Consider the following 27,985-nt stretch of genomic DNA (forward strand, 5'->3'; position numbering starts at 1 on the left):
TAATCAGTTAGAACTATATGTATATAAGGCTTTATGGACGGAACATTTTTGTGAATATTCTTGCTTAATTAGTAACTTGCTTAGTAATTGCTTAGAGACACAATTAACTAAATATAGTATAAACGCCCTACTAGTCTACATTTTCTAAAAGTGTTGAGTCGTCGTCGATTTCTAATTCTCTCATACCTTCAGGTATTTCACAGTACGTTATCTTTTCAGCCACTGATTGGGCAGCTTAAGTTTATGCAGCTTTATATTATTCAGTAAACAGATCAGCAGATACTCGAACAGCATTAGTTTTGATCATTATATTCAGTTTAGGGTGCAAATAAAAGCAGATGTCGACAAGAAATCAAAATCATGTAATGTTTAGACCCAGTTGGTTTCATGACTATTCTTAATAGTCAAATAATCAGCCTAAACCCAAAGATCTCATGTTCGAAAATGAAAAAAAAAAATCTCAAATCCACAACTTCCTGCAACTGATCCAATCTTTTCATAAACAAGAACGTTTTTTCTAAAAGCCGGGGTCCACCCGTTCTTAGTGATGAACATTATCAGAAAACGATAAAAAAAAGGTTGGAATTTTTTACTTACGTCATTAAAAACGAATGACACTCGAATGAGATCGTTCCTAAAGGGAAACAGCAACATTCACACCGTGGGATCCATATAACAAATACTGTTTGTGGATTAGCTATAAACTACAGCGATCTGATCTGCTCAGTCTTAAGAGGTTTCTGAAGTCGTGTTGCAATGTTTCGGTTTCAGACAGACAGACATAGCCGACATCGCTATATGGACTGATTCCGTGTGCTCTTACAGAACTGTTTTCAATGATTGCTGTTGGATGTAAAGAACCAGGAGAGGTCCAACTTTAGTTTGCTTACAAATAAAAGAGCCCTATTCAGAATCACCTGATTAGGCACAGTTCTGCCTGCTGTATCAAAAATAAGTCCAAACTGGCTATCTTTCTGGTGTCTGGTGTGTGAACAAGGATTCGCTCCCAATCAGTGGTCGTGTCTAGGTCAAGTCTTTATGTTGCTGTTTGTGCTGTGGTAGCCAGCGGCCGGGTGTTGCCCTCCACGGGGGCACAAGTCGCTGGTGGCGACGGGGATGGCGAGATTTGTATTTCGTTTTTGATGATGACATCGTCCTGCAGGGTCAACATGGCCTCGGCAGCTGCAGCAGGCGGGGACGACGACATGGCTGGTATTCCGAAGTCGCTAATGTCGGGATGATGTTCCTGCTTGACATCCGGCAGCAGCAAGGTGTTGTCTTGATTCTCAAACGTAGGTGGGGGCTGCTGCTCCAGGTCCAGTTGTCGTTGGAACTGCTCCTGCTGCTGCTGTTGTTGTTGCTGCTGCTGGAAGAGCTTTGTGTGCATATCACCGGCAGCCGTCGCCGTTATTAAGTACTTGAGCGGACTGAACGAAACCATATCCTTGGGCGGCGTAAAGTTCTCGTGCGTCATTTTCAAGTGGTTCTTCATCTTGTCTGGGCGTGAGAACTCCTTGGAGCAGACAGGACAGGGGAACACTTTGCGGTGCTTGCCCTCGTGATAGAGAAACGCGTGTCGCTGGAAGCTGTACTTGTTCTTGAACGTCTTCTGCATGTTCTCTTTGGCGCATTCGGTGCACTGATAGACGCCCTCAGAGACGCTCGCATAGCGGAACAAGTCCAGGCCCCGCACGGACATTTCGGTCAGATGCTCGGCTTGATCGTCGATGGTGGACTGCGCCTTCCGACGCACCCGTCTCCGCTGCACGGGCCGGGTGGCAGCATTGCTGCCGGCTGCTGGGGAGGAATCTCCCGCCGCTGTGGCAGCCACGTCGCCAAAACTGTCACCGCCGCAATGCATCGGTGCCTGGTAGCCCGGCAGCCCTGCATTCTCGTCGGCGAGTGTCAGCAGCTCGTGGTCGGGCTCGGATTTGTCCTGGTGATCGCCGCCTTTAAAGAGCAAATCCATATCATCATCCATATACTGACCGGCACCCGTTGGAGAGCCCCGCGATGGCGGTCGCTGCTGCTGCTGCTGTTGTGCCTGAAAGTAGTCGCTGCCGTGCTTGAGCAACGGATTCCGGGCTATGTGCAGGAGCAGCTTGTGACGCAGGTCGCCTGGAGTGCTGCTGTTGGGCGCCTGAAGTCCCTGTCGCTCGGCAGCATTAGCCAGCGATTGCAACGCATCGCAGTTGGGCGCATCGCTCTGCTGCTGACCCTCGGCTCTGGGCTCGTTTATGGCATCGTCAACGTTGGCAGCGCTGGGGTTTGCAGCTGCCACACTACTCTGACTATGGCTGAGGCTGCCTGCCTCGGGATCCTTGGCGCCTCCGCGCAGTTGCTGCTTCAGCAGCGAGTTGCTGCCACTGCCGAGGCTGCTGCTGTTCTTGATGCTGTCGCCGCAGCTGCTGCTCTGTTGCGTTGTTGGCTGGGCCTGTGAGGGCGGATTTATGGCTCGGATTTTCAGTCCCAAGATGGTTGGCAAGTGCAGCGAGGAGGTTGCGCTGCTCTCGCTTTGTGGGCGTGGCTCGCTATCGGGCTTCGCCGATGCCCCTGTCATCGCTGCAGATACAGTCATGGAGCATCCAAATAATCTCTGGGATAGTTCCGGCGCGCTCAGAGCCGCTAGAAGCAAGAAAAAGAAACATTTAATTGCGTTACAGTTATTCTGGTAGGAAAAACTTTAGACTAAACTCTATCCCGATCATGAGTATGGAATGCAGTTTCAAATCCAAAAGCTGATTCTAATCCGAAATCGAATGGGAAATATATGGAAATGAGTTTTAGAGCCAAAACATAGACTCGAAACTAGATCCGCTATGGTCCTAATAGGGTAGGTGTGGTAGATCCAACAGATAATATTTTTCGATCATCATCGCGGTAGAATTGTATATACTTATTTCAAGGAAAGTCTTGCCAGCCCGACATACTCTTTACTGCTTGTGCCCCTCTCTGCCAGAGCTTTTCAACCATCAACTTGTTCGTTAAAGATGTACAGGGAAAACTCCCTTAACGGACACCTCTTTTATCCGGAAACTCTTCGGCGGACACTTTTTCTAAAACATTCGAACGGTGTATAAAGTATTTAAGTATCCCCTTAAGAGAATACTTTGTGAGTGTCCAGCCAAGAGAGTTTTCACTAACTTCCAAGTACCTTTATACTCCACCGAATCTGATCAGTTACCCTATTAGATTATATTTTCATTCAGAAATTTAGCAACGAATTCGTAATCGTACTAATTAGTACTAACTAAGATAATGAGGCTTTATATCGTTTGTAAGAGCACGTTGCTTTGCGTATGGATCAGACAAGTCTATATGCAAATTGTTGTGGATCCCTATCAGATATTTATCCCCCGTGAGGAGCTGTTAAGATCTCGGTGTTCATACGGCCAGACAGATGGACGGTCTTTAGCGATCTGTAGCTATACCAGGGGTCTGTAACGCCTTCTTCTGCGAGGACCGGGTGTAAGATCTTATAAATACTGAAGCTAAGATATCTTTATAAACAAATCAAGTATTCAAATACAAGTCTTTTAGTTTAAGGATTCTCGGTACTGGAACGAACGCATATCTTTACAGTCATGCGTCCCGTCTGTACCGGACCTTTTGGTATTATCGCTAGATCAGGGTGTACCAATAATCAAGTACTTATAAATAGAATAAAACAGCTTTGTTCTTTTTTTCAGTTATTATTATTTTTTTTAGATGTGTGGGTGTGTATTTATTTCTCATCTCCATTTTAGTTAATCATATAATAATTTTTATCATATTCAATCATAAAAATATATATAACAAAAATAGTTATATAGACGATTAATATTGCGTGATTCACTATTTTAAATATATATGTATACATATGTGTCTGTGTGTCAGTGTGTGTGTGTGTGTGTGTGCTGTAAAGTTGATTTGTCTAGTAATTGTAGAATTTCGTTGGAAGCCAGACAATTCTCTCACAAATCCGAATGTCGCTTACGCTACAAAATAAAATGAATAATGTACGAATTTTGGGGAGAGAGCTGTGAGAAAACTGCTGTCTTTGTTAACTTTATCGGGGGGGTTCGCCCCTCGGACTCTAAACATTAGGTAAAAATATAGTACTTTTGTTTGTTTTTTTCACATTCGCTCAATGTATTTGTTGTTGAAATGAACGCCAAAGAGGAGAGATAGTTCTATTATCTCAAGACTTGTGGAGCGATAGGGAAGAAATTCAGCGACTTGTTGGTCGGTGGTCAGTGGTTCGGGGAGTTTGAGGGAGTACGGGAGGCGGCGATCTAAAAACTAAATTGCACTAGCTACCACTAAATAAAGAATTAAAAACAAAAGTGTTTAATAAATTAGCGTGCGCGAATCGTTTGTTATTCCCACTTCTAGATTTAGACGGTTATTAGTTTAGTTTGGGTTTTCGTGTGTTTGGAGCGATTCTGATTGGGGCGAGCAATAAATGAAATGTTTAACTGATTTCGCTTTTGTTTACATTTATTTAACATCTTTTGCTTTTGTTTGTTTGTTTAACTTGGTTTGGAGATCGTTTCGCTTGCCTTTTTATGGCTCTCTAGCCATGGTATGTTTTTGTTTAATGCTTAATGTTTTTGTTTTTTTTTTTAAATTTAGATTTTCTCTGTTCTGTTTTTTTTCTATTCGGTTGTATTCTGTTTTGCTGTTTTGTTGCTCGCTTGTTTATTAAACTGTTTCTCCTTTTGTTCACCTTTATAGTATATATTTTTTATGTTTTATTGCTGCTCATCATTTTTCTTTGGCGATAATTTAAGCCTCGGATATACAATATAAATTTTAATAAATTTATAAATTATTTGCATAGGTTCTGCTTTAGCCTACATTATGTTATTGTTTTTGTTTTTCCCTCTCATTATTGTTGTTGCCGCTTTTACTTTTACTTTGTTTTTGTTTAGTTGCATTATGATTATCGTTAATTAATGGGCACAGCTCGGTCGAAACATTTGCAATCCTTCGTCCTGGCCGTGCTCGCTGCTGCTCTCTGTACGGGTGCAGACTCTAAATTTTAAACTAGCTTCATTTGAAGGCAACAAGGTAGATGTGCATTTGCATTTGCGCTCCCTTCTCACATACATACATACATCATACATCGTAATCGTTAAGCATAAGTTATGGTAATCGTATATGTATATATTCATATATATTATTTAGTGTATATAAATTAATTAATAGGCGTACAACTAGGCGTACAATCCAATGCATCGGAATCTGAATGCATTTATAGACAATGTTTCTCTTCCCATCTATCTTCCTTCCTGTTCTCATTAATTAACTAAAGTGCAATGGATTTAAAATTAGTTTAGAGTTTTCTTCTTCTCTTGTTTGTGGATTGTTTTTTGTAGTTGGGTAACTGTTTTGATTCTCGTTTTCTTTGTAAGGCCGCTGCGGTGTGCAAATAAATGAACATTTCTGCCACATAGTACTACTCATACAAAACAAATGTGTTGTTCCTAAATTTGATTTAATATTTAAGACTATGTATATGCCTATATGCCTAGGGGTGCCATTGCTGTTTATGTTTCAAAAGGCGAGGGAAGGGTGCGGGGCGGTGCCGTGCGCGTGAAACTAAAGCTGAAAACAAGTTTCGGAAAAATTGCACAACATAAAACTTCTTTTGTTTACAAAAAAAAAAAAAAACGAAATGAAATGAATTCGAAAGCGGATGCAGAGATTTCCTTATCCCATTTAAGCTCCGTGTTTGTCATTTTGCGGTAAACGAAATAATAATAATAATAATATAATAATACCCATTTATCCAAGCAAAGAAGATGATAGAAATTAAATCAACTAAAAACAATATTAACAAAAAAAATTCAACTGCTCCCAACCAACCAATCAACAACGCTCACAACAAAACAAGCTATAAGCGAGAAGCGTTTCGAGCGCCTGGCGCTTCGATTTGCTTCCACGGCTTTGTAATCCGTACGTAGCGCTCGTTTCTTGTTCTCCTGCGGATTTTGGAATATGCGCATGCTTGGATCCCCGCATAGATTACTGCGCTGCCGCAGCTGCCGCTCCGGCCGGTGTCGCTGTCGAGGCCGATGCAAGCGGCCCCAGCGAACCGGATGATGAAGATGTGGACGACGAGGATGAGGTGGAGAGCGCATTGCTGTTCGCTGGCAGCGACTGATTGGAGCTCTGCGCATTCAAGTCCGGGGGCGTGGGCGTCGATGCCGCGGAAACGGGCAAAGGCTGGCTGCCGGCCAATGTGGCCAGCGCTGTTGAGGGATTCTCAATCTTGTGTATGATCTTGACGTGCGCCGTCATGTTGTCCTTGCGCGTGAACTCCTTGAAGCAGAAGGGACACGGATAGACCTTCACGTTGCGCTTGTGCGAGGTCACGTAGTGCCGGCAGAAGTTGCTGATGTGCGTGTAGACGCGCGAGCAGACCTTACAGCGGTACGTGTGCTCCCCCTCTTTGGTACAATAGTCACGCACGGAGCCCTCCGCCTCGCCCTCGCCCACATTGCTGCTGAGATTTATTTTGGTCTTGACGGCGGGCGCTACAACGGCCGCATTCAGATTGGGCGTACTGCCGCTCAATGCGCCGCCAGCCTTAAGCTTGAAGCTGTCGCTGCTGCTGTTGTACAGATCGAGGTAGTCCTGGGCGGCGGTGAACTTGACATCGCCGTTCTGCTTGAGCTTGGGGCGCTTGGCCACCTTTGGCTTGGATGCTGTTGACGAGGAGGGCGAGACGAGCGGCGTGGATGAGGCATTCACTTTTCCAATCGGTGTTAACTTGGGAATGCTGACCATCGACTTCAACTGCGGCCCTCCGCCGGCCATGCCAATAATGCTCAGTTTCATGCCACCTGCGGCGGCGGCGGTGGCGGCCATGACCGCAGCTGTGGACTCGGCCTGGTGCTTGCGCTGGGCGGCTATGAGGAACGCCTGCTGGCGGGCCTGCTCGTTCAGGTGGTTGTTGTCGCCGCTCTGATCCTGCGTGGGCGAGCTGTCCGTGAGCGGATTGTATTTGAATTCCACGGGTTCGTCGTATTCATCCAGCATTAGCTGAGGTTCCATGTACGAGGTGTCCATTTGATCGCCATCGCTGTCGTTTCCATCTGAGGTTGGAGGTATGAAGGGGAACCCAAAAAAAAGAAGGAGAGAAATTAACTTTAATGATGTGCTGAAATATCTTCTATCGAATGTATGTATGTGTGTGAGTGTCTGTGTGTGTGCGTGTGTGTGTGCGTGCGTATAATGCAAGAGAAAGGCAAAACACATGACGAGAAAGTTACAAGTTTCAAATCGGATCGGAAAAGCTATAGGGATTTCAAGCCATTTTTGTTGTTGGGTTCGGTTTAGTTTCTTTATTTTCAGTTTCTTTTTAATTCTTTTTCTTTTCTGCTTTCAACTGCAACGCGTTTCGAGTTCGAAAAAGCTTGGAGTGCTTACAAAAGTTCGAGATTCGACTTTATTCATTTCTTGGACGAAATGGGCGTGGTCAACTAATGAGATGCGCTGATTTGTGAACATTTCTGCTTAATGGAGATATCGCATAGTTTCTGTTTCTGTATGGTTTTTGTACGCGGTTTCAGCATTTGAGGCAAATTTGGAAAAAAAGAGTTGCTTACTGTCAGTTGTTTGCTGCAGTTTTGAACTCTGCCCTTCAATTTTCACGTCGGCCATGAATCCCTGTGAGCTCAACCCGATTGATTTTCAACCTCACAATTCTCTTCAGTTTTAGTTTTCGTAATTTGTTATTTCTTTTTTTTTTTTTGATTTTTGATTTTGGTTTTGGATTTGCATTTCTTTCGGCATCATACTAGCATTGGCATTGTAGTTGTTGTTGCTTTGGGAAACTCACCTGCCGACGGAAAACCACTCGTGTATGATGGACGGACGCATCAATGTCGTTCAACGCGCCGAATTCACATTAATTTCTCACTAATTTCACAAACAAAATAACCGACGCGTTTGCTTTTTGTGTTCTCGTTGCTTAACTACTTCCAAATCTATGAAATGCGAAAATCCCTTTTAGCTTTTCCGATATACATATATGATATGTTGTACTTATTCATATTCATTGCATTCTACTTTTCGAACGCTTCATCATTTGCGATATTCGAAAGTTTCATAAATGAGATTCTCGAATGTAATGTAACGTATTTCTTGTGGTTGTTTTTATTGTTTTTGGTTTAGTTTTGGTTTTAGATTTGTGGTTTCTGTGCTGTTTGTTTTCAGAGCTGTGCTTGTTAGCAGCAAGTTCTAGTTTTTTGGTGCACATGATGGTTGGAATATACAAGTAGACGATTTGAGTAATTGACTGACAATATAATGATACGAGTATGTATATCGATATAGGTGGTGGTGGTGACTGCTTACAAGCTAAGGCAGTAAATAAGCTTAAATTAGGAGTATCACTAGATATGTATGTTGGGATGATGTGCACATACAAGTATACACAAGTATACTCGTACAGGGCTGGTTATTATATATTTCTGTATCACAAGGTCATAATCGATATATGTAAATGCGATTAGCATTTAAGCAAATAAATTTGTATTATTTCTGACCATATGAACCTTTCGAATTTAGATGATCTGGAACTTGTAATGAAACTGGACTTACCGGAAGTGCTGTTGTCATCTTGTTGTGTAACGCGTTGCTCCTTAGAGGTCTTGGACCTCTTTGCATGAAGCGAATCGCGACTTGTCTGCATTGGGGAGAGCACTTATTAGAGCACGTTCTTCTTGACATTATGGCTTTAAGTCTATATACTTACATTCATATCATCATTGTTGCCAAACTCCAGCTGATTGTCATCGGAACCATCGTCATTGCCAGAAAAGGAGTCGTTTCCCAGCTTGCCATTGCCTATTTCAGAGTCCTACATGGATGATTAAACGGAGAAACGAATTTGTGAGCTGACTTGGGAGGTTTATGGGTTTTCAAAAAACTTACATTTAACATGCCTTCGCGGTCGAATTCATCGTTGTCATTGCCTGTGCCGTTTGAGCTGCCTGATAATTTGCGCGGGCGTCCCCGCTTGCGTTTGGGCATCAGCACTGAGCTGAGCAACGAGGTCTGTGCTTGGTTAGCCACATTGCTGGCGGCATTGGCCAGCAGATTGGCCTGTGATCGATTGCGCTGAGGCACCAGGTACGGTTGGATGCGCTGTAGCTGCGGTGGAGCCGGTGTGTTTTCTGCGGCTGAAGGTTTGTCGTCATTCACTTCTGTCAGGCCCTTGATCCGGAGGCTCTCGGCTACGCGTAGGAATGCAGTCAGACGTTCCTGATCAACGGACACCTCTCCGCGGTACATAAAATCCAAAAGGGACTTCATATCTGAGTAGGGTACATCCTTCAGGATGACAATAGGGTGCTTTTCCGGATGATTCACGAATAGCGCATTAAAGTATGGACTGCAGGCTGAGAGCACCATCTATATGAGTGGCAAAGAATCCTATAAGGTCAATAATTCTCGATTTATCCAAAATGTAGCTTACCTTGTGTGCTTTTAAATATTGACCTTCGACGGCCAGCGTCACATCTGTGAAGGTTTCTGCATGCAGCAGCTGATCGAAGACGGACAGTAAATTACTTTGATGGTTGTTCCATCGCAAACAAAACCGTTGAGATGCCATCTTCATTTGGAAGCCGTTTTAGGTCTTTTGAGCGCTTGCCAGGGGTGAGTCTCTCTGTGCGTTGTCTTATCGCAACAGTATCAGTGAATAATAATAATGTGTCTATATAGCGTTGGATGAGTGCTCTTTCAAAATAATATATGTATCAAGTGTATATCCTTGGCGTCCTTCAGTGTTCGAAACTTAGGAAATGTGATCAACAGGCAGACAATTCAATTCAGGAATCAGGGATTGCTGAAAAGTATATGTAAACATTCTATAAGTATTTTACCCGTAAAGGAATTGAGGATACAATTATAAATTTCGTTCAAGACATTTTAAAACACATTTTTGTATGTTTTTCAACGATATTATTTAGTCTTTGGCCTTTTAACACATTTGCAAAGGGAGTGATTTCAGACTAATAGGCTCCCAACTAGGGAGCTTTACATAAATTTTAGTTTATTCCCATGCCTAATAATTGATTATTGCTTACAGAGGGCAAATAATGATTCATCACCGTTTATATCATAAGGGCGTACCACCGATATGAAAGGATTGCCCATGAGAAGACTGACTAGTGCTCGAGACTCACAAATTGGACGCAAACCTAATTTCGAATTAACAAATGACCCTATAGGTTAAGAGTCAGTAAAGGTCCCGAGCATTATGCAGGCAGCGAAACAGACAGGAAAAAATAAATGAGGAAATCTAAATGGAAATTTCAAATGTGTTTTGAACGGGCAGATTACAAAAGCAACACACGCAACGATCGTTGCTCGGAGCTTCTGAGTTATTGTGAGTGCGTGTGTGTGTGTGTTCGTTTCATTCTCTGTTGTTCTCTCTATACACATGTTTGTGCGATGACGACTGACTATAGAAACAAGTACATGCATACATACATACGTGCATATATTCGCATGTGTATTGATAGTGTGAGTGTGTTTGTGTGGCGAAAACCAAGTCGGCTTGAATGCTTGCCAAAGGGAGTGGGATCTCAGAGAAAAGCAACAGAAACAACAACAATAGCAATAATGTGAAACGTGTAAAGGAGAGCGCCGTAAATTCAAATTTCAAACAGCCAGCCAGAAAAGCCATAAAAGTAAAGCAGAAAGCTTGGGAAGGCAAACTCGCTATAGAAATTGAGGTATTATCACCTAAGGCTAAGTCTGCTGTGACAAAAAATTTACGGTCACTTTACTGATCACTGATCGGTGCTCCTTTACGCACACGCATACAAACACACACAAATTACAAGCAAACAAAAATTTGACTCCGTGATATTCCTCAGCACTTGTTAATATTTGCGCTCGGGTTATCTTATCTTTGGCTGCTTTATACATTTAATTGGAAATCATGCTTATTTTTTGACAACGACTGTGCGTTCCTTTTGCATATTTCGACAGTAAAGCAACTTGCTTTAAATGTTTCGTTTTCAAAATTTTCTGCTGGTTTTCTTCACATTTGTTTTGACTGTGCGTTCTGTTTGTTTATACTCTGCTTTATCGTAACCGTTCTTGTTTGCTTTTGTTGTGTTTTTCTCATTTTCACTTTGCAGTGCACTTGTTCAAATTTAATTGAATGGGCATGGGGCCTCATTCAACGGCCACGGCAGATAGAGAACACTTGCCGCATATGTGTTTCTACACTCGCTCTAGCACTTGCTGCTCTCTTTTCACACATACACAAAACTGGCACACATACTTAGATAACACACAAGCAATATTGTGTCTAAGAAAGCTTTTAAAGTTCGATACCAGCTTTTGGTTTATTTAATACCCTTCGCTAAAAGGTTAGTGTAGGTATATTGTTTATGATGTGTAAGTTTGTAACATCTATGATTTGAATCGTGGACCACATGTTATAGGTATATATAATATACTATATACCACATTTATCCCTATGATCATCACCACCGATAATGTCAGCTCACTGCATTATATAGTCACAAAATTAATTTCTTTGAAAAATTTGATTATTTATAAATGTATTGATCAAATGCAACAAAGGTAAAAATAATCGTTGTATCAAAAATTAGAAAGAGTAATGATCACATCCGAATAAAGTTGCGTTATAAGACACAGTGAAGGGTACATAGCTTCGGTGCAGACAAAAACCTCGTTGTTTTTTTTTTTGCTTTATAGCAGAGAAAAGTTGGTCACAGTGAGAGTGAGAGCGCGATGTTTTTACTGACTAGTTTCTGCTGATCCGAGCAACGAACGGAACGTAAATTTTATTTTTGTTTTGTAAATGAAATTGATTGTTTTGAATTTGTAATGTTGTAATGGTACGCACTAGACGCTTACGTTGGTTTTTGTAAGTGCTGTTAGTTTCTTAAAACTTTTTTATAAAAATAAAACCGTGTTATTTTTTATTTTCACCAGCGACACGTCCTTACTTGAGCAGGCCTCGCGCACGAATGAACACTGCAAGTCAAAGTCCTCGCGCAGGAAGCCGACTGCGCAGCGCCGCCACATACACACAGAGCGACGCAGCGCACGATAAGCATACGTTGGATAGGGGTGGGAGGGCCTTCGAGATCACTTTACAAAAAAGCAAAATTCATACGCTTATTTTGTACACCCCCCTTTGGTGACGAGTTGTCGGGCACAGTCGCACACACACACACACACAACCCCACACACACATACATTCGGTAGCGACAGGCGACGTATGGAATGAATGGGCGGCTTGTCGTTGGTTAATTTATTTTTCACACTTGTTTGTGTACGAAGGCATATTTCACAATTTAAGTATGTACGATATACATGTACATATGTATGTATAATTTTGTGTTTTTAGTAATTATGTGCACCTTTTTAACTGTGTTTCCTTTTTTTCAGTTTGGTTTAAAGTTAACTTGCTTGTATTTGTTGCTCAATTTCCAAGTGGAAATTTTCACAACGACGAACGAAACGAGACTCTACCGCACGCCAAATTCGTCCGTCTCGCTTGACACCAATACACTGACTGAGCGATCCTCGCGCTCCTAAACGACGCGACAGCGACGGCCAAGCAGCGACGTTGTGGCGTTGCTGCTTCTTCTTCTTGTTCGTTTTGTTGCTGCTATTGCTGTGTATTTCTACACTACAATCCTACATCCGTCGACGTCACAGCCAGCGTAGGCAGCGCAGTTGACGCTTCGCTCTCAAAAGGAACATAAATACAAACACATACAAAGGCGCGCCTTGGCATAGGGCAGATCGCCGCTTGTGTAGAGTTTGCTGGGTCCCCCAAAAGTCTACAGTCGTTTTATTGCTCTCTACTCTGCACTTGCCCAATGTGAGCTTCGCACTTGCTCTCTCTCTCGCTCAGCCGTCAGTCGTCAGTCTGTTGCGCCTTTGACTTTTGAATTTTAATTTCCTTTGCACGCGACGGGCTGACGACGACGGCGTTGACGAAACGGGGTTAAAAAGAAAAACATGATGGAAAAAGCTAGAAAAAAAACTTTGGTTGAGCGCCCCAGCAGCCGTAACCGAGTTTTTATATTTTTGTGTGCATGTATTTTACAATAATTGTAAGGGCAATAGGCGACGATTGGGTTGGGCTGGGACTTGGGCTGGGCGCTGCTTTTGGGTTTTCCATGTATGTATGTATGTAGCTTTTATGGCAGTTGGAAAAACATGTGGAAACTCGAACGAGCGACGCAGGCGTATTGTTTAATTGGAATTTGTTGCGGCTGTATGTTTGTAGTTGTGTGTGTAACATCGCTTGTACATTGTACGTACACACATACATATGTATGTGAAGGAGCGCTAGTTGTGCGTTTGTGTGTGTGGGTGCGCTGATGGCGAACGATTACGTAAGCAACTGTAAATTCTACAAATGGGCAATGGCGGCGAATGGAATCTTGAACTGGAATCCTATTAGAAGTTTGTCATTGGTTTTTTAAAAGCTAGTCTGTCCACACATTTTTATATGTGTGTATGTACATATGTATATATACATACAAATGTATGTATGTATGCCTAGTTATAAACGTGCATATACATATCGTATTAAAATAAGTAATTTGCATAAAGTTTGTTTCTATCAATCTTTTATTTACAATATAACTACAACTTTAATACATATGTATATATGTATGTATTCATATGTATGAATATGTGCTTACTTTACATGAGGGCCCAACTTTGTTGTTGTTCAGATCCTACACACCTAGGTTTGTTGCTGTTTTGGCTTTTTAGTTGCTGACATTGTTGTTGTTTTCATCTATTATTAACTTGCTGACATTAGGCGTAACAGCAAAACCCCTTCCATTCATCCCGCCCCGTTCCACCTACCCTATAACAACGGAAACAAACGTTGCGCCTAAGAGAGTCTCTCGCACACAAACACCTTCGCAAAGATCCGTGCACACACATACACGTACCAGCCATATGTATGCATGTGTGTGAATAGCAAGGCACAAATACAAGCGCCTACTCAGCCCCAGCCCCAGCCCAGGTGAATAGCAACAAATACTCATGCACAGCAACAACAACAATAAAAAGGTAGCCACTGAATCGTAAATTCCTGTTGCTGGCTCGGCTCGGCTCGCTGCCGATGCCTCTGCTTCTGCTGCCTCTGCTGGTGCTGTTGTTGTTTGCCTTGCCCTATTGCGTGCTGTCGGTGGCTTTTTCAGTCTGTTTAATTTTTTTCTACTTTTGGGTTGCTGCTGTTGTTACCATTGTTGTTGTTCTTGTTGCTGCTGCTTTGGTGGAGCTTTGCCACGAACGATCGTTGCTATTGCTATTGTTGTTATTGTTAGCTAGCTGGCTGGCTCTAACCATTGTTGAAGTTTATACTTGTATGTGGTATAGTTCGAAATATATTTCCATTACCCCACTCTATCTTCTAGCTGTAAGAGCTCCTCTCCTTCGTTTGTGGCCTGCTCTCCTGCGCGCCACACTAATTACATATTTATCAGTTACGATGGTATGTTCATACATACAGAAAATAATGTCTACATGGTTCACAAATAGACCTTCATAATTGTGTATAAAGTGGGTTGTGAAAAATAAAGGAGGTGGTTGGCTTTAGTTATGAAATATAGAAGTTGATAATGTACATAAATATACATAAATTCATAGTACCACCCACAGTTAGGTATGAAAAGCTAGTCATTTGTCCTTCTACAGGATACTGTCGATACTATATACATATTATGCATACATATGGGGACGTGTACATACAGCCCTAGAGCTACAAAAAGTTGGCAGCACCCAGTAAAGTTTCGTGAAATGGAACTGTAGGGTATCTCTATTAGAAATCTCCTATTCGGATCTCAACCCATATGAATGACGTGGCATTGTCTCTAACGCCCATGCATGAAACTAGCATGGAAAATGCAACGAGCTTGCGAGGCTTGCGGTGAGGCTCTAGCAGCGCCGACAGCAAGATTTTAAGATGTCTACTATGTGGCCGCCAATTGTTACTCAATATCTTGGGCCTAAAGTAGGTTGCGACGCGTCGCCGCTGTTGTTGTTCTTGTTGCTGCTATCGCAGCCGAGTTTTTGTCTCTGCGGACTTGCAGTTGCCAGCCATGTGGGACTGCCTGCGTGCGTGACACTTTAGAGCAGCAAGTAAAGCATTGCCATGCACATATGGCCTACACATCGCCCCCATAACTGAAAGCCAGCCGCGCAGCCCCTTGCCCACAGGCTGCAGTGCCTGCGATTGCAGCCGCGCTCTCATCGTGGAGCATGCGCCTCTAAGGCTGTGATCAGACAGCCAAATAGTTTGTACACAAATTTGTCGAGCGGCACAAGTAAAAGTTAAGCTTCAACTACAACTATTTTGAATTCTGTAATGAAATAAATTTATAGGCCTGTTGTTCTATGTTTGTTTTAAAGATTTATTTTGTCTTATGAGAAGAACTTCCTTGGGGTTGCATTTTGAAAGCCTGCTTGTAATAAGACGAATTGTGTGCAAACTATATGCATGTCTGACCGTACCTTAAGTGCATGTTTGTATGTATGTATGTATGTATGTGGGTCTGAGTCCATGCCTCTATGTACGAATGTTTGTATGTGCGAGTGCCTGCGTGGCTGTGCTACGCGGCGCTGCGATCGTGTTGGAGCTCCGTCCGTGTCTGTTTGATTTCCTACAAAGCTATTTGCTGTGTAAATAGCGAGTGAGTGAATGAGTTGCTTGAGAGACGTTAGACGTATGTATGTGCTACATACATGCATACATTCATACATACTACTGCCTGCCAACTGTTGATGACTGCGCCAACTGACTAACTGGCCGTGTTCTGCCGCTGTCGCGGTCGCTGCTGCTTGCGCTGCCGATGCCGCAGTTACATTAGCGCGCGGAACAGGTATCGCAGGTTGGCACCAAACACATGTGCCGGCGGCCAACCACAGCCTCACCCCCCTCCCCCAATACTGCTATTGCTACTGCTCGGCTAGGTTCGGTTTTAGCCTCGTTGCGGCCCGCTAACTGCCAACGGCCAACTGTTTCTCGTCGGCTCCTCTAGCGTGCGCTGTGATTTTCTAATGCTTCCTCTGCGCAGCGCTTCTCCTTGCTGCCCTACGTCAATTTGTTGACTGACTCTGAGACGCTTGGCTGTTGGCTCTTTGTACTTTGATTATGGTTTTTTACATACATATGTATATACATACATACATATGTACGTACCTACATTTATTTTCTCGTCTTCGTTTCGTTGTCTAGCAACGACGACTTTTAGTCGCCGCACTCATAAGTCCCGTTGTTATTGTTGTTGTTATTATTATAATTTTTGTCGTCGCTTCCACTCTTTCTCTGGCTTTTGTCCGCAAGTGTAAATTCCTTGGCCACAAAAAGCTTGGCTCAAATGAGCACATCACTAAAAAGGTCGATACATTAGGCGCCCAGCACCTAAAATAAGCTAGAGCTGTAGGCTTTTAGAGCCCCACTAATATATCTCGGCTTTAAAGATTCTGGTAAAAAGGGCGAAACTAGTTTACCACTTCTCGTTGGCGGATGTTTCTATAATGATACGAGTTACAAGGTGCAAAACATTTCCCGGATCTCCACATCAACTGATTAGTTATTGAATATTCATAAACAAAGGCAGACACGTCTCAAGAAAAGCAGACTAGTACGTAGGCTGGTAATTACAACATAAACCCACAAATATTTATTTATTTATTTTTGTTCGTATTATTCGATATATAAGATCTGTCCTGGGGTGGATAGTTATTACATTTTATGAGAACTGCTGGTTCGAGCCCAGAGAGAGAGTCTACTCTGGAACAAACTGTACCGGGCCACACCCACACATATGAAAACACAATACTCATATCAGAAAAACTCTTAACGAGGAAAGAAATTAGTGGCGAAGCAAATATCTCATTCAAATTGTTAGTTTTAATACCAGAAAGTCTGGAAACGATGTTTCGCAAACTCTCACAGATAGTTAACTATACTTAGATCATCTTCGGTACTTGAAACGAAATCCCGAAAGAATTTTATTGCTTTTGGAGAATACCACACCATACTATATATATTAACAATAATGATTTTATTTGTTAATTTGTTATTTTGTATATTCATGGCTGTTTCTTTAGCTGCTGCCCATTGTACATCCATTAATGCGAGGCAATACTCCTACGAGTACGTTCAAACAAGGCAGGTATGGCAACTTTTGTTGTAACTACTTTTGCGGAGGAGTATATACTCGTAGTAAATGAAACAGTATGCGCTCTTCTATGATCGCTCGAACTGTGGAACTGTTTGGCGGGGAAGGGGCCGAGAAAGGGTGCGCAGCAGACCGGGCTGTCATGGCGTATTATGGAGAAGCTTGTTGCTGCGACTGTCGCTTCAGTGAGCTCACCAATCGACGACTGGACTGGCGGCCGACTGCTGGTGACTGATTTGTGGTCGTTGTAAGCAGACGGCAACTTCCAGCTACCAACTTCCAATGGCCAACGGCCAAGTGGGGGACAGGGACCCAAATAGTCGAAGCACGCAAGCGAGTCTGCTTGTTTGGTCGTTGATTACAAAATAGTTTCGCTGACATTTTGTCAACCATAAAATGTTTTGGAGAGCAGGCGTACATATACATTGAACACTGTGGTGCTGGGGCGGCGCAATAGAAGGGCACTTCTTTCGTGCACCACAGTATGTGAGGCCGCGCCGTTGCGGCTTCTCCACTCCCGCGGCCTGACACTGTCAACATTATTGATCTATGCATGTTTTTTCTTCTTCCAGCGCTTCACGCCTCAGCCCACACAGGGGCACTTGGCCCCTCGGTCGTTTGCGCATTAAAGAGCTTTTTATGGTGGTGTCCTTAATTTAGATTTTGAAATGCGGGTCAACAGTGGGTTGCTACGATGCAATGGCTTGTCAAACGGGAAAGTGAACCAACCGGGTAGAACGCTAAAGACGGACAGCCCGACTCTTGTTTACTCTGCACCCAATTTCTCCTATGCCAGCTATAGGACACGAATCAAAATCGGTGGATTTTGATAAAACTACAGATTAACTTTATCTGCGCAGATAGATAAGCCCTAGCTTATCCCAGAAGGGTTCAAAAGTTTTCGATGTTCATACAGTCGGACATACATATCTTGCGAGTACGGGGTATGAAAAGACATTTATAGAATTTATTTTAGAACGCACGAAAAAGGTTTGTTGCTGTTATATCTTCATAAGTAAAAAAAAATCGTTCTTTCTTTCAAGTTATAATAATCTTTTTATGTAAATAAATATAGAATAAATAAAGAATTATGTGTGAAGTCCGAAGATTTATATTTTCTGATATTCGGATATTTGGGTTTTTATTTCATTCGTTTTAGGTACTAGATTAACCTTAATCTTCTCTGTTTGGGACAAAGTTGAAGAAAGAACGCTTAACTTCTACGTATATTATCTGTAATGCTAAACAATTTTCTATGAAAGTTGAAATGATTTGTCGTTATACTGAATTATTTGCGGCCATATTTAAGCTCGAGCTTTTTCAAAGCTATCCGCTCTTTCATTTCCAATTTCATGCGCAGCATACGCTCACGGGAGTCCAACTCAAATTTTTTGATGTCCAGCTCTTTTTCGTGTAGTCGGAGCTCTTTGATTTTGATCTCTCGTTGAAACAGGAATTCCTCACGCTCCTCGTCTTTGCTGGATCTTACACAGAGTCTCTTCGGTGGTGGGCAATCGGAGTTTGTGGACTTGGCAGCTCCATTCATTTGTGAAAAGTTCGTATCGGTTGCGCTGAAAACGCCTGTAATGTTTGGGGTCGGAGATGGCGACAGGGAACGATTCCTCTCTTGTTTGATGAACACTTTAGGCATTGGAACGGTTGATGTGTTCATTGTGTTGGTTTGATTCATATTTTCGTCATTCTCTTCCAATTGCATGGAATCTGTATCAAAGGAGGCACTGCCCACGTCAATAAGTTCGTCCTCCCACGACTCATCTGCCGTTGCAGGTTTGACTAAAGCATTTGCCGTCCCCACTTGATTCAATGCGCTAGCCTTTAGTTTGTTGGGTTCGATTGGATCGTCTGTGCCTTTTGTTAGGCTTGTTCTTGGAGTTGGCGGTGCTGCGTTTTTTAGAATTTCATGCAATTCTCTGTAGTAGGGACAGACTCTAAATGTAATACCTAAAATAGCAGAGGATGCTTGGTTTAGTTTGGCTGCCCAAAGATTAGTTGATTGCTTAAACCTTACTCGGAAGATTTCTGTCGGGCGTTGTGTGTCCTTGAGCAGCTAACACTGATCTCGCCTTCAAATACGAAATTCGCAAATTGCGCACTTTACAACGCACTAGTTTCCAGTCGACAGGAAACTTGTGGTCCCTCGTCAGCTTCTTATAGAATACTGTGCCGTTGGGTTGCTCGAACTCGTTCTCACGCAGGAAGCTCAATATTCTTTGAACTTCGTCGGCCGTCCATTTGCGACGAAACCCGACTTTCTTTATATTTACTTTTCCATCCCCCATCGTTTTTGTCATCTTGAAATGCATCATGATGTGCTTTACGTTTCACTCTCAACAGTTGCTTCAGTACTGATTGCCTCTTTTACTGCCGGGTCCTTCTTATAGTGCTTTATTGTGCGATATTCTACCTACTACCTTCTTGCTTCTGCTCACATGTGTGCGGCCCTTGTACACCAGGTATGATTCCTATTGAGTGTAGTGGTTGCAGAGAAACTTTTTCGCTTTATTTTGTATACCTGCTCTTAGATTAAGGGTATAATTTAAGAGAGTTTGCAAATTTTGTCCCGAGTTTTATGATGCAAAGAGCGGCTGCGATCTTTGCAGCTGTTAACTATATTTTATGAGTGGATTTTCATCGCATTTGCGAAAAGACACCGGGATAGATTTGTAGCACGTACCTTTGCTAAGCTCAACTGATTGAATTCTTTAGTTAGGGCTGTGACTTTTTGTTCTGAGCTAGTTCGATTACTAAGTGTAGAAATCGATCTGTTGCAATTGGTCCTTGATAATAGTTCATTTAGTTCATCTAGTTCACTCACGGGAACAATGAATTTCTTAGTAGTATGGCAGTTCATTATTTATCATTATTAAAGCTTAATTCTGGTGCCGATTTATATGTGTGACTATTCCAGTTATGGCTATAACCTAAACTTAAAGCTGTTGATCAACCAATTTATTAATGATTAATTATCATGCGAAGACGTCTATAGAAATAGATTATCCGATGGTCAACAGGGCACAATTTTTGGATCTACAGATGTATGTACATACATACATATGTCACTGATATGGTGGTTTTTGTGGAAAAATAGTTGTCTTTGCCTCGCCGGGGGTACCCCCACCAAAATATAACTTAATTATGCGTTTAGATTAAGATCTTTAATTTAGTTACTAAGCACTCATTTCAGATCTAGTGGAAGACAAAAATGTAGGAGAACCTGCAACCGAGTTAAGTGTACAAAGTACTTCTTTTACTTGTGTTATATTCGGTTTATATGGTCCATCTTTAATGCTTATCAGCATAAGGAATTACACAAGCACATGTCGCATGGCAATCATACCTTTCCTTCCTAAGAAGTGATTGTGTGTGGTTTCTTAACCAGAACGGCCCTGTTATCAGCGCCAAAGGAAGTGTGTATGTATGGCATACATACATATACATACATACATATACATACATACATATACATACATACATACATATGTACATACATACATACATATACTATTTGTAAGAACGTCATTGTAAAATGTACATGAAAGATAAAACAACTTGGGAGTGTGGAGCAGCCCCAGCTGGTGCAGGTTCGTAGCTCACGTGCACCCATACAGGCAAAACTTTTGACTTTCAAGTGAAAAGAATTTTTGGAAATATAAAACAGCGCCTTGCTAGGAGACGAGTGAGCGCCCGCCGCCATAAAAGCTCCATTCAGCTTGATTGCCTTTGATAAGAACTCGAGCAGTGCGTCAGAAAAGCAAATGCGAGTGTGTGCGGTAGAGAGGGAAAGAGAGCACGAGAGAGGCAGTAAGTGGAAAGAGCGTGGCCAGGCAATGTGATCGCGTGTGAGCGCTGCCTTCCTCCCACATCATCCACAAGATGATGTGTTTTGTTGTTGCCAATGACGCCAACGTTACTCATAGCAGAAAGGCATATACAGTATATATGTATGTACAAACATACGTGCCGCCTCCTTGCTCTCGCATGGATTCAAAAATGAAAATTTATAAATTGGCTCGTGTATTTTTAAACTGACCCAAATATAATGGAGGCTGTTGAATTCAACAAAAATCCTCAGAAAACTATGTATGTACATCCCGGTGCAGGCAAATTCCTAAAAAAGAAAAACAGCTGCGTGTGGAGGGACTGCTTGAAAACAGTCCAAAGTTTGTTAACGTTTGTGTGCGGGAGCCTTATATACATACATATGTACATAAGTGGATGTTTGCGCGCCACCCACCCGTCTCACAAAGCCGTACGAAAGTTTTCTCGAGGATCTCGTGGCCTCAATGCGCAGAAACAAATACATACCTACATACATATATGTATGTATGTATGCGAGAGAAAAACAGCAGCAAGAATAACTTACAAATTTATATATGTACATACATGTGTACATACATACATACTATACTATATACATATAGTATGTGTGCATATGTTTGCATTGCTTTCTTTTCATGCGTTGGCCTGCTGCTCAAGGCGAATTTAGCTGCTGCGTATTTTTGTTTTGTGTTCTCCTTGCTGCTCTCCTGACGAGCCTACTGCGTCAGTGTGTGTGTGTGTATATGTATATATATATATACACACGGCATGGTTAGAGTGGTGTGAGTGTGCTTTTGACGTTTGGCCCCCCTGATAAAATTTTGTGCTGCTTGCTCCTCCACGACACTATAGCCGGGCGCGCACTCAATTAAGCTTATCGCGCACTGTCCGTGCTTATATACGTATACATGTGCTTTTGTGTGCGTGTATGCTTGTATGTGTGTTGGGGATATTTGCGCTGTGAATGTATATGCATATACATACATACATGTGTACATATGTATGTATGTTGGTGAATGTTTGTGTGGCTGAGTGGCCTGCGTTTTTTAGAGGTGACTTTCCGCGTACGTGCATTTGTTTCGCTCCTTGGAGGCTAACGCGGCAGCAGCGAGGAAAATAAATATTTTACGTATGTATCCACGTACATATGTGGTGGCTATTTAATTTGTACGTTTGCCTGCATGTTCAATACGTACATATATATGTACATATGTACATGTACATATATGTTTTTGCTTGCGCAAGCATTGGTCGTGTGCAAATATAGAAGCACCAGCAGCAATGAAAAAATCCTCTTTGAGAGGATTAAAATATACACACACAGCTTTTGCCCCACGCTCGCTCTTCACCGTGTGATTTGTTGGCTACCGCAGTGGAACGAACATGATTGAAATGTAACGTAAGATTAAATTGACCACAAATGTTTATGTTTCTATGAAAATAAAATATTAATAAAGATAAATTTATTATTATTTGATCGAGCATTTTGTCTTTTTGTCATTTATACACTAACTTAACCCAAATAAACGTTTAAAGTCATACTATTTCAAAATAGGATGCACATGAGGATTGAAAAGATTTAAACTCCTGATCGTCAGGCTTATATATGCAAGTGTATGGTGTACTGTTTGAATACTTGATTCGAATCAATGTGCAAGGCAGCAGAAATGTTGTTGCCTGGTCTACCTCTTTCTCTCGTTGGCTTTGCACGGTGTGTTGCCCCATAAACGGACAATGTCCCCTACCAGAGCTTAAGGGTAGCAGCGAAGTCGACGTCGACGTCGACGCCAGATGCGCTGCTTTCAATTACATTTCGTTTGCGTTTTGTAATTGCTTATTTGTGTGTCTTTAGTTGTTTATGCTGATGTTGCCTTTTCTACGCGAAGCGAACCGTACCGAAGGCATCCGCAGACACAGACACAGGCACACAAACACACACACACATACATTCATTGACGGCAGCCACGTAGGCAACCTTAAGTCCAATGCCTGTTCATCCTCACCCGCTCGCACGTACTCTTGCTCTTTCCTTATTTTGTTTAACATTTGCTCGTCTTCGTTGTTCGTTTGTCGTTTACGGTTTGCCTTTTGCACTTTCTGCATGAAAATAGGAAATAACTTTTAGGCACAACAGGGTATAACAGGGCGTATACTTGATGCGGACATTGAGCTTTGGCTGAGAACGCGGACGGCGTTAATTGAATTAGGCAAGTCCAATAAATTGCTGACGGCCGTATGCGGTTGGAAAAGGCTTAAACAGGCAACTTTTTTAATTGCCATAAATGCACACATACTCGTACATACTCGTATGTGATTGTGTGGCTATGATTTGTAAGCACTTTTGGTGACCACTTTTGATCCTTTAAATCACGAGCGGCACAGCCATTTGGTGTCAGATTGATATCATTTTTATGGAGTTTCGTCAGAAAGTCAGGTAGCATAGAACTTCGAAATCTTAAACTGTATTTCGTTTTGTTCTTGCTATCTCCTTTTAATGCTACATTCTTTTGCTCACTCTTTCCTCAAATTACGAAACATATTTTGGTCACTGACCCTTTCTTTTTGCCTTCGTCTGACTTTTTGTTTGTGTTCCACTTTCGAGTTTTGTTTTTTGTTCAGCTTGTTTTGCTTTTTGCAGAAGTTGAACTTTTCCTTGGGATCGTGTTGTTGCTCGTTTGGATCAAAGGGTTGTGCGATTATCTTATGATGCTTGTAGCTTTTTAAGAAATGTATTTTTGTTTTGCAAAGTGAAAATAATATGAAATAAAAGTAGCCCCAGAACACATTTTATAAATATATACTTGTATATTATAATTTTTCGCATGGAATCTGTTAATGAAGATTTGAACATATGTATTTATAATAATATTTTGTATCGGTAGACAAGGGCAAAGTACTGGGAGCCCTTTAATATGTAGCCCTGTACATATGTAAGTATGTACTTATGTAGGTACGAGCGATAAAAATCAGAGAATGAAAGAAACACCGGCTCCAACAACGACAGTATCAGAAAAAGTAGGGGGTTGCGAGGCGAGTAAAAATAAGAGCACTGCGCAGAGCCCAAAAAATAGTATGACTGAATGAGGAATAAGGAATCGCCATAGCATGGATATGGTTAAGCGCATTGTCAACAACTTTTTTTTGGCCTAAACGAAGCGGTATACAGAAAGGAACGCATAACTGCCTGTACACAGCTGCGTCTGCTAAAAAAAGAAAATGAAACAAAATACATATGTATGTACATTCATACATATATGTGAATATGTAAGTATGTGTTGTGCCTTAACAAAAATTAAGGAGCGTATTGTGTGTGGTGCAATCTTGAACGAAAGAAAACAGTTCTTGGTGTAGAAAAAACATGTGAAATTTATGAATAAATGCAGGAAATTATTAAGAAAAAAATAAAGAATAAACACACGTTGCCGCAGCAAACAAACACCCTCCGAAACGCCCGCATCAACAAGTGACGATAGCATTTTACCGTATTTACCTATGAGAGCGGCCATTTATAAGAAGAGAAAGAGAGAACAAATGAGCGAGCGTCTTTGAGTATACAAGTATGTGTGAGAGTGTGCGATTTTGTTTGCATGTGGGCGGCGTTGCGTATACGCCGCATGTGACGAGTGACTTTTACTTTAGATGGCAGTCCTCACACACAATCATGCATACTTACATACATATGTACATGTTTATTATTGTTGGCTTTTACCACTGCAGCAGCAGTAGCAGCAGAAATAACAACAACTCCACACAAGGCTCATTAAAAAAATGTTAGTCATGCTGAACGAAGTCTCTACTTGCACGCGTATGAGTGTGTTTGTGTGTGTGCATGTGTGAGTGCATGTGTGAGTGATCGACTGCGCTTGAGTTCCACTTAACTGTTTTGGCCGGTAACCGGCGCACCAAACAGTTAGCCATAATTTGAGCATAATTTAGATATTTGTCTCTTGAACAGAAACGTAATAACGCGCTCAGAGAGCTCCCACTCTCTCTTCCTCTCTCTATTTCTAATGTCATTTTAAATTTGCCTCAATTGTTGTTTTTGCTTGTGTCGTTTCATCAACAAAACAACAACATTTATGTACATACATACAAATGCATGCGTCTATGTACATCTGTATGTATGGAAGTGCGATCGGTGTTTTGTTTTTGTTTGCTTTAAATTTCCTTTGCGTTTGTGCTCATTGCAATATCATAACCCACGATTGTTGCTGTGGCTACTGTAGCTACGGCTGTGGGCTATGTGAGAAGTGGGTTAAGCTGGTAAACAACTAATGGAGATTGTTTTTTTTTATATACATATCTATGTATATGTACGAGTATGTACTACATGCATACATAAAAACATATCTATTATTTAGAGTCTGTACTCGTATGTATGTACATACTATATATGCGATATTAATGTGATTTGCATACTTTTTTTGCCCACAATTAATATTTTTCTGCTCTTGCTAGTGGTTTCTAGGCGTTGTTGGCACAGGTGTCAGAGTTGTCGTGCGCCAGGGTTGCTGCCATAGCGGAAGTGGTCGGCTGAATGTGAGACGCAATAAGCGCGGCTTGTAATGGCGTAGTTCAATTGATGCCGATAGACATGCACACATACATACATACAAATCTATATACATATGTACATACAAACACGCTTACATGCTGTGCAGCATACACTACTTACAACAACAACAACAACACCAACACACTCTCATTCATTCATTTAACAATTGCTGGAGCGATCACTCATAGATCGGCATGCTAGCGTCCACCGAGCGGGTTGAGTGAGGAGAAATGTTTTTAGCAGCCGTCACCGCACGCGAATTGGGGATCCGTTTAGCCCCATCCATCCCCCTTATCATTCAGCGACGACAGAAATCAGGGGTGCGGCCGGCAGTTGGTCTGTCGTTGTTGCCTCTGTGGTAGCAACAAAATGTGGAAACCAACAAAAAAATTAAAAAGGAAATGGGAGACTGAAAATGACAAAGATCACTGAAGCAAAACCGAAACGCAACAGCACAACAACTACGAACTTGTGTCTATGTATCTATGTGTGGTAGATACTCCCCACAGTTGTATCTGCCATGAGTGGATATGCGAACGTATACATACAAATGCATCTATACATATGTATACATAGATACAAATGTATGTACGTGTGTCTATGAAAAACAAAGTGCCTGGTTGCCTGTGATTTGCACACACCCACACATGCATATACTAGTGCTATGGGGATATAGTTACAAAAAATACATCTGTAATAACTAGTGGAAAAGCCCCATAAATAAACAATATTTGTTGCTATATCCCTATCGAGTTTGTTTTGATATTGTACCGCAAACATTTCCCAATACGGGTGGTTTTCAAAGTAAAAATCCCATCCATGCTGAAAATATCTTGGCAAATTGCAAACAATATTTCGATATTTAATGCACTTAGTCCTCAAGAGCTGGCAGACTTCTTCCATCTGAATCGGATGATGAAGGAACTATGAAATGAAAACGTCGTCCTTATTGCAGACGTGGGCATAAAAACGGAATCGAATTCACTTATTACTCTTGGGGTCTATAAGATTTATTCATATTTAAAATTCTCAAATTCTCGCTTCTTAAATTCTCAGTATTATACTGTTTTCGTACACTACTTTTACCAATATTCCAATAAATGGGTTTCAATAGGTTCTCACCAACCTTCTGATATGCAAATCTTGTATTTTAACATTAAATATAGATGGAGTTCTGAATAACTCTAATTAAAATTATACTGTAACTGTCGCAATTTTGTTAACTGTAGTTAGATATGTGCAAGCAATATGAACAACCAGTTCTGGGTAAAATCAAGTCGCGAAATTCTAGGTAAAATGCCCAGAGATTGACACGTCATAGCGAATTGGACGATCGGTTCTAAATTTTCAATGGGAAACTAGTATTCAGCTGGCAACGACTACTTGAAATCGCGGTATCTATTTTTGGAGCATATAATTGAAAATGACAGTATTTGCTCCGAGAGCCACTGGAAAGTATAACTTACCGATTCTTAGAAGCTGCATAATCCGCATGGAATTTGAGTATATGTTTTAGTTTGTGGCAAAGTTTACAACACCAATAATAAACACTTGATCACTTTTGATTTTGGCTTTAGGGGGTTGTTTTTAGTACATTTTTGGTTTATCGTTGTTTTTTTTTTAAGTTTATTTGTGTTTTTTGATTTTGTTGTTATTGCAAATAAAATTGAAATACGAATTGCACACAAGAGCGGGAAACGTTCATTGAAATTAAGAATGAAAACAAAACAAAATGCAAAATAAGAATTTGCAACAGAGCTGAGACGCCGCGTATAACGAACGGCGGCCTACGAACCTCCAATCAGAACTGAAAACGTAGGGATGTCGTCGTAGTCGTTGTCCCTGAACGTTTGTTGGTTCGGCAACGGCAATGGCAGCACGAACGCGGCCCGAATCGCCGACGAGAGCGCAAAGCGAAGCCGAGCGTCGCGCAACGATCACGACTAGGTAGGGGCCTGTTGGGCGGTGGGCGGCAGATTTCGACGGGGTCTATATGTATTTATTTATGTATGTAAGTTTGTATATTTGTATGCTATTGCCACGATGACGACGACAACGGCAACGGCGTTGGCGACGGACACGCGCGCCTTGTTTTATGAAAAAGGCGAACGCAATGAAGAAATCGTCGCTCTGTGCGCGGTTTTTTTTTGTTACTTGAGGGTCGGTTTCGATGTCGATGTCGCCGCCGATGGGTGGATAATAATATCGCCAGAGTTGCGCCTTAGCTGCTGTTGTTTGTGGTGCTCCCGTTTCACGTTTTGTAATGGCGAGTTTCAAATGTGTTGTTGTTAGGTGCGCGCGCGTATGTGTGTGTGAAGCCTTCGTGGGCTATTCCATGACAAAAAACAAAAACTTATCTTGGATGGATGTGGACGGACGAGCGGATAAAATGGAA

General features: G+C 41.8%; 2 protein-coding genes across 3 annotated transcripts; both read right to left on the reverse strand.

Moving 5' to 3' along the window:
- Positions 1 to 12: 12 nt before the first annotated feature.
- LOC115620398 (protein tramtrack, beta isoform) lies at positions 13 to 27,966 on the reverse strand. Of its 2 annotated transcripts, none has more exons than XM_030513610.1 (6): positions 27,057 to 27,966; positions 9,470 to 9,841; positions 8,926 to 9,405; positions 8,747 to 8,851; positions 8,572 to 8,677; positions 13 to 2,625 (listed from the first exon to the last, which is right to left on the reverse strand). In XM_030513610.1, exons 2-6 carry the CDS (start codon positions 9,611 to 9,613, stop codon positions 1,037 to 1,039), a joined length of 2,424 nt encoding a protein of 807 aa, XP_030369470.1. In that variant the 5' UTR covers positions 9,614 to 9,841; positions 27,057 to 27,966; the 3' UTR covers positions 13 to 1,036. The 2 variants fall into 2 exon arrangements, with proteins under 2 accessions (XP_030369470.1, XP_030369471.1); XM_030513611.1 differs by lacking the exons at positions 13 to 2,625; positions 27,057 to 27,966 and adding exons at positions 3,719 to 7,082; positions 12,402 to 12,526 and having other exon boundaries at positions 8,593 to 8,677.
- On the reverse strand, positions 18,304 to 19,664 carry LOC115620427. Its single transcript, XM_030513654.1, has 2 exons — positions 19,225 to 19,664; positions 18,304 to 19,157 (listed from the first exon to the last, which is right to left on the reverse strand). The coding sequence occupies exons 1-2, from the start codon at positions 19,520 to 19,522 to the stop codon at positions 18,484 to 18,486; spliced, it is 972 nt and encodes a 323-aa protein (XP_030369514.1). The 5' UTR covers positions 19,523 to 19,664; the 3' UTR covers positions 18,304 to 18,483.
- Positions 27,967 to 27,985: the final 19 nt, after the last annotated feature.

This window comes from Scaptodrosophila lebanonensis, unplaced genomic scaffold (genome assembly GCF_003285725.1).
Source record: "Scaptodrosophila lebanonensis strain 11010-0011.00,11010-0021.00 unplaced genomic scaffold, SlebRS2 tig00000024-arrow-pilon, whole genome shotgun sequence".
In the NCBI taxonomy this organism is placed as follows: Eukaryota; Metazoa; Arthropoda; class Insecta; order Diptera; family Drosophilidae; genus Scaptodrosophila; species Scaptodrosophila lebanonensis.

Coding starts and splice junctions, on each gene's coding strand:
- LOC115620398 (XM_030513610.1), bottom strand. CDS start 9,613: ATGAAGATGGCATCTCAACGGTTTTGTTTGCGATGGAACAACCATCAA. Junction 8,852..8,925: donor ACCGCGAAGGCATGTTAAAT/GTAAGTTTTTTG, acceptor TCATCCATGTAG/GACTCTGAAATAGGCAATGG. Junction 8,678..8,746: donor GCAACAATGATGATATGAAT/GTAAGTATATAG, acceptor TCCCCAATGCAG/ACAAGTCGCGATTCGCTTCA.
- LOC115620427 (XM_030513654.1), bottom strand. CDS start 19,522: ATGATGCATTTCAAGATGACAAAAACGATGGGGGATGGAAAAGTAAAT. Junction 19,158..19,224: donor GCCCGACAGAAATCTTCCGA/GTAAGGTTTAAG, acceptor CTGCTATTTTAG/GTATTACATTTAGAGTCTGT.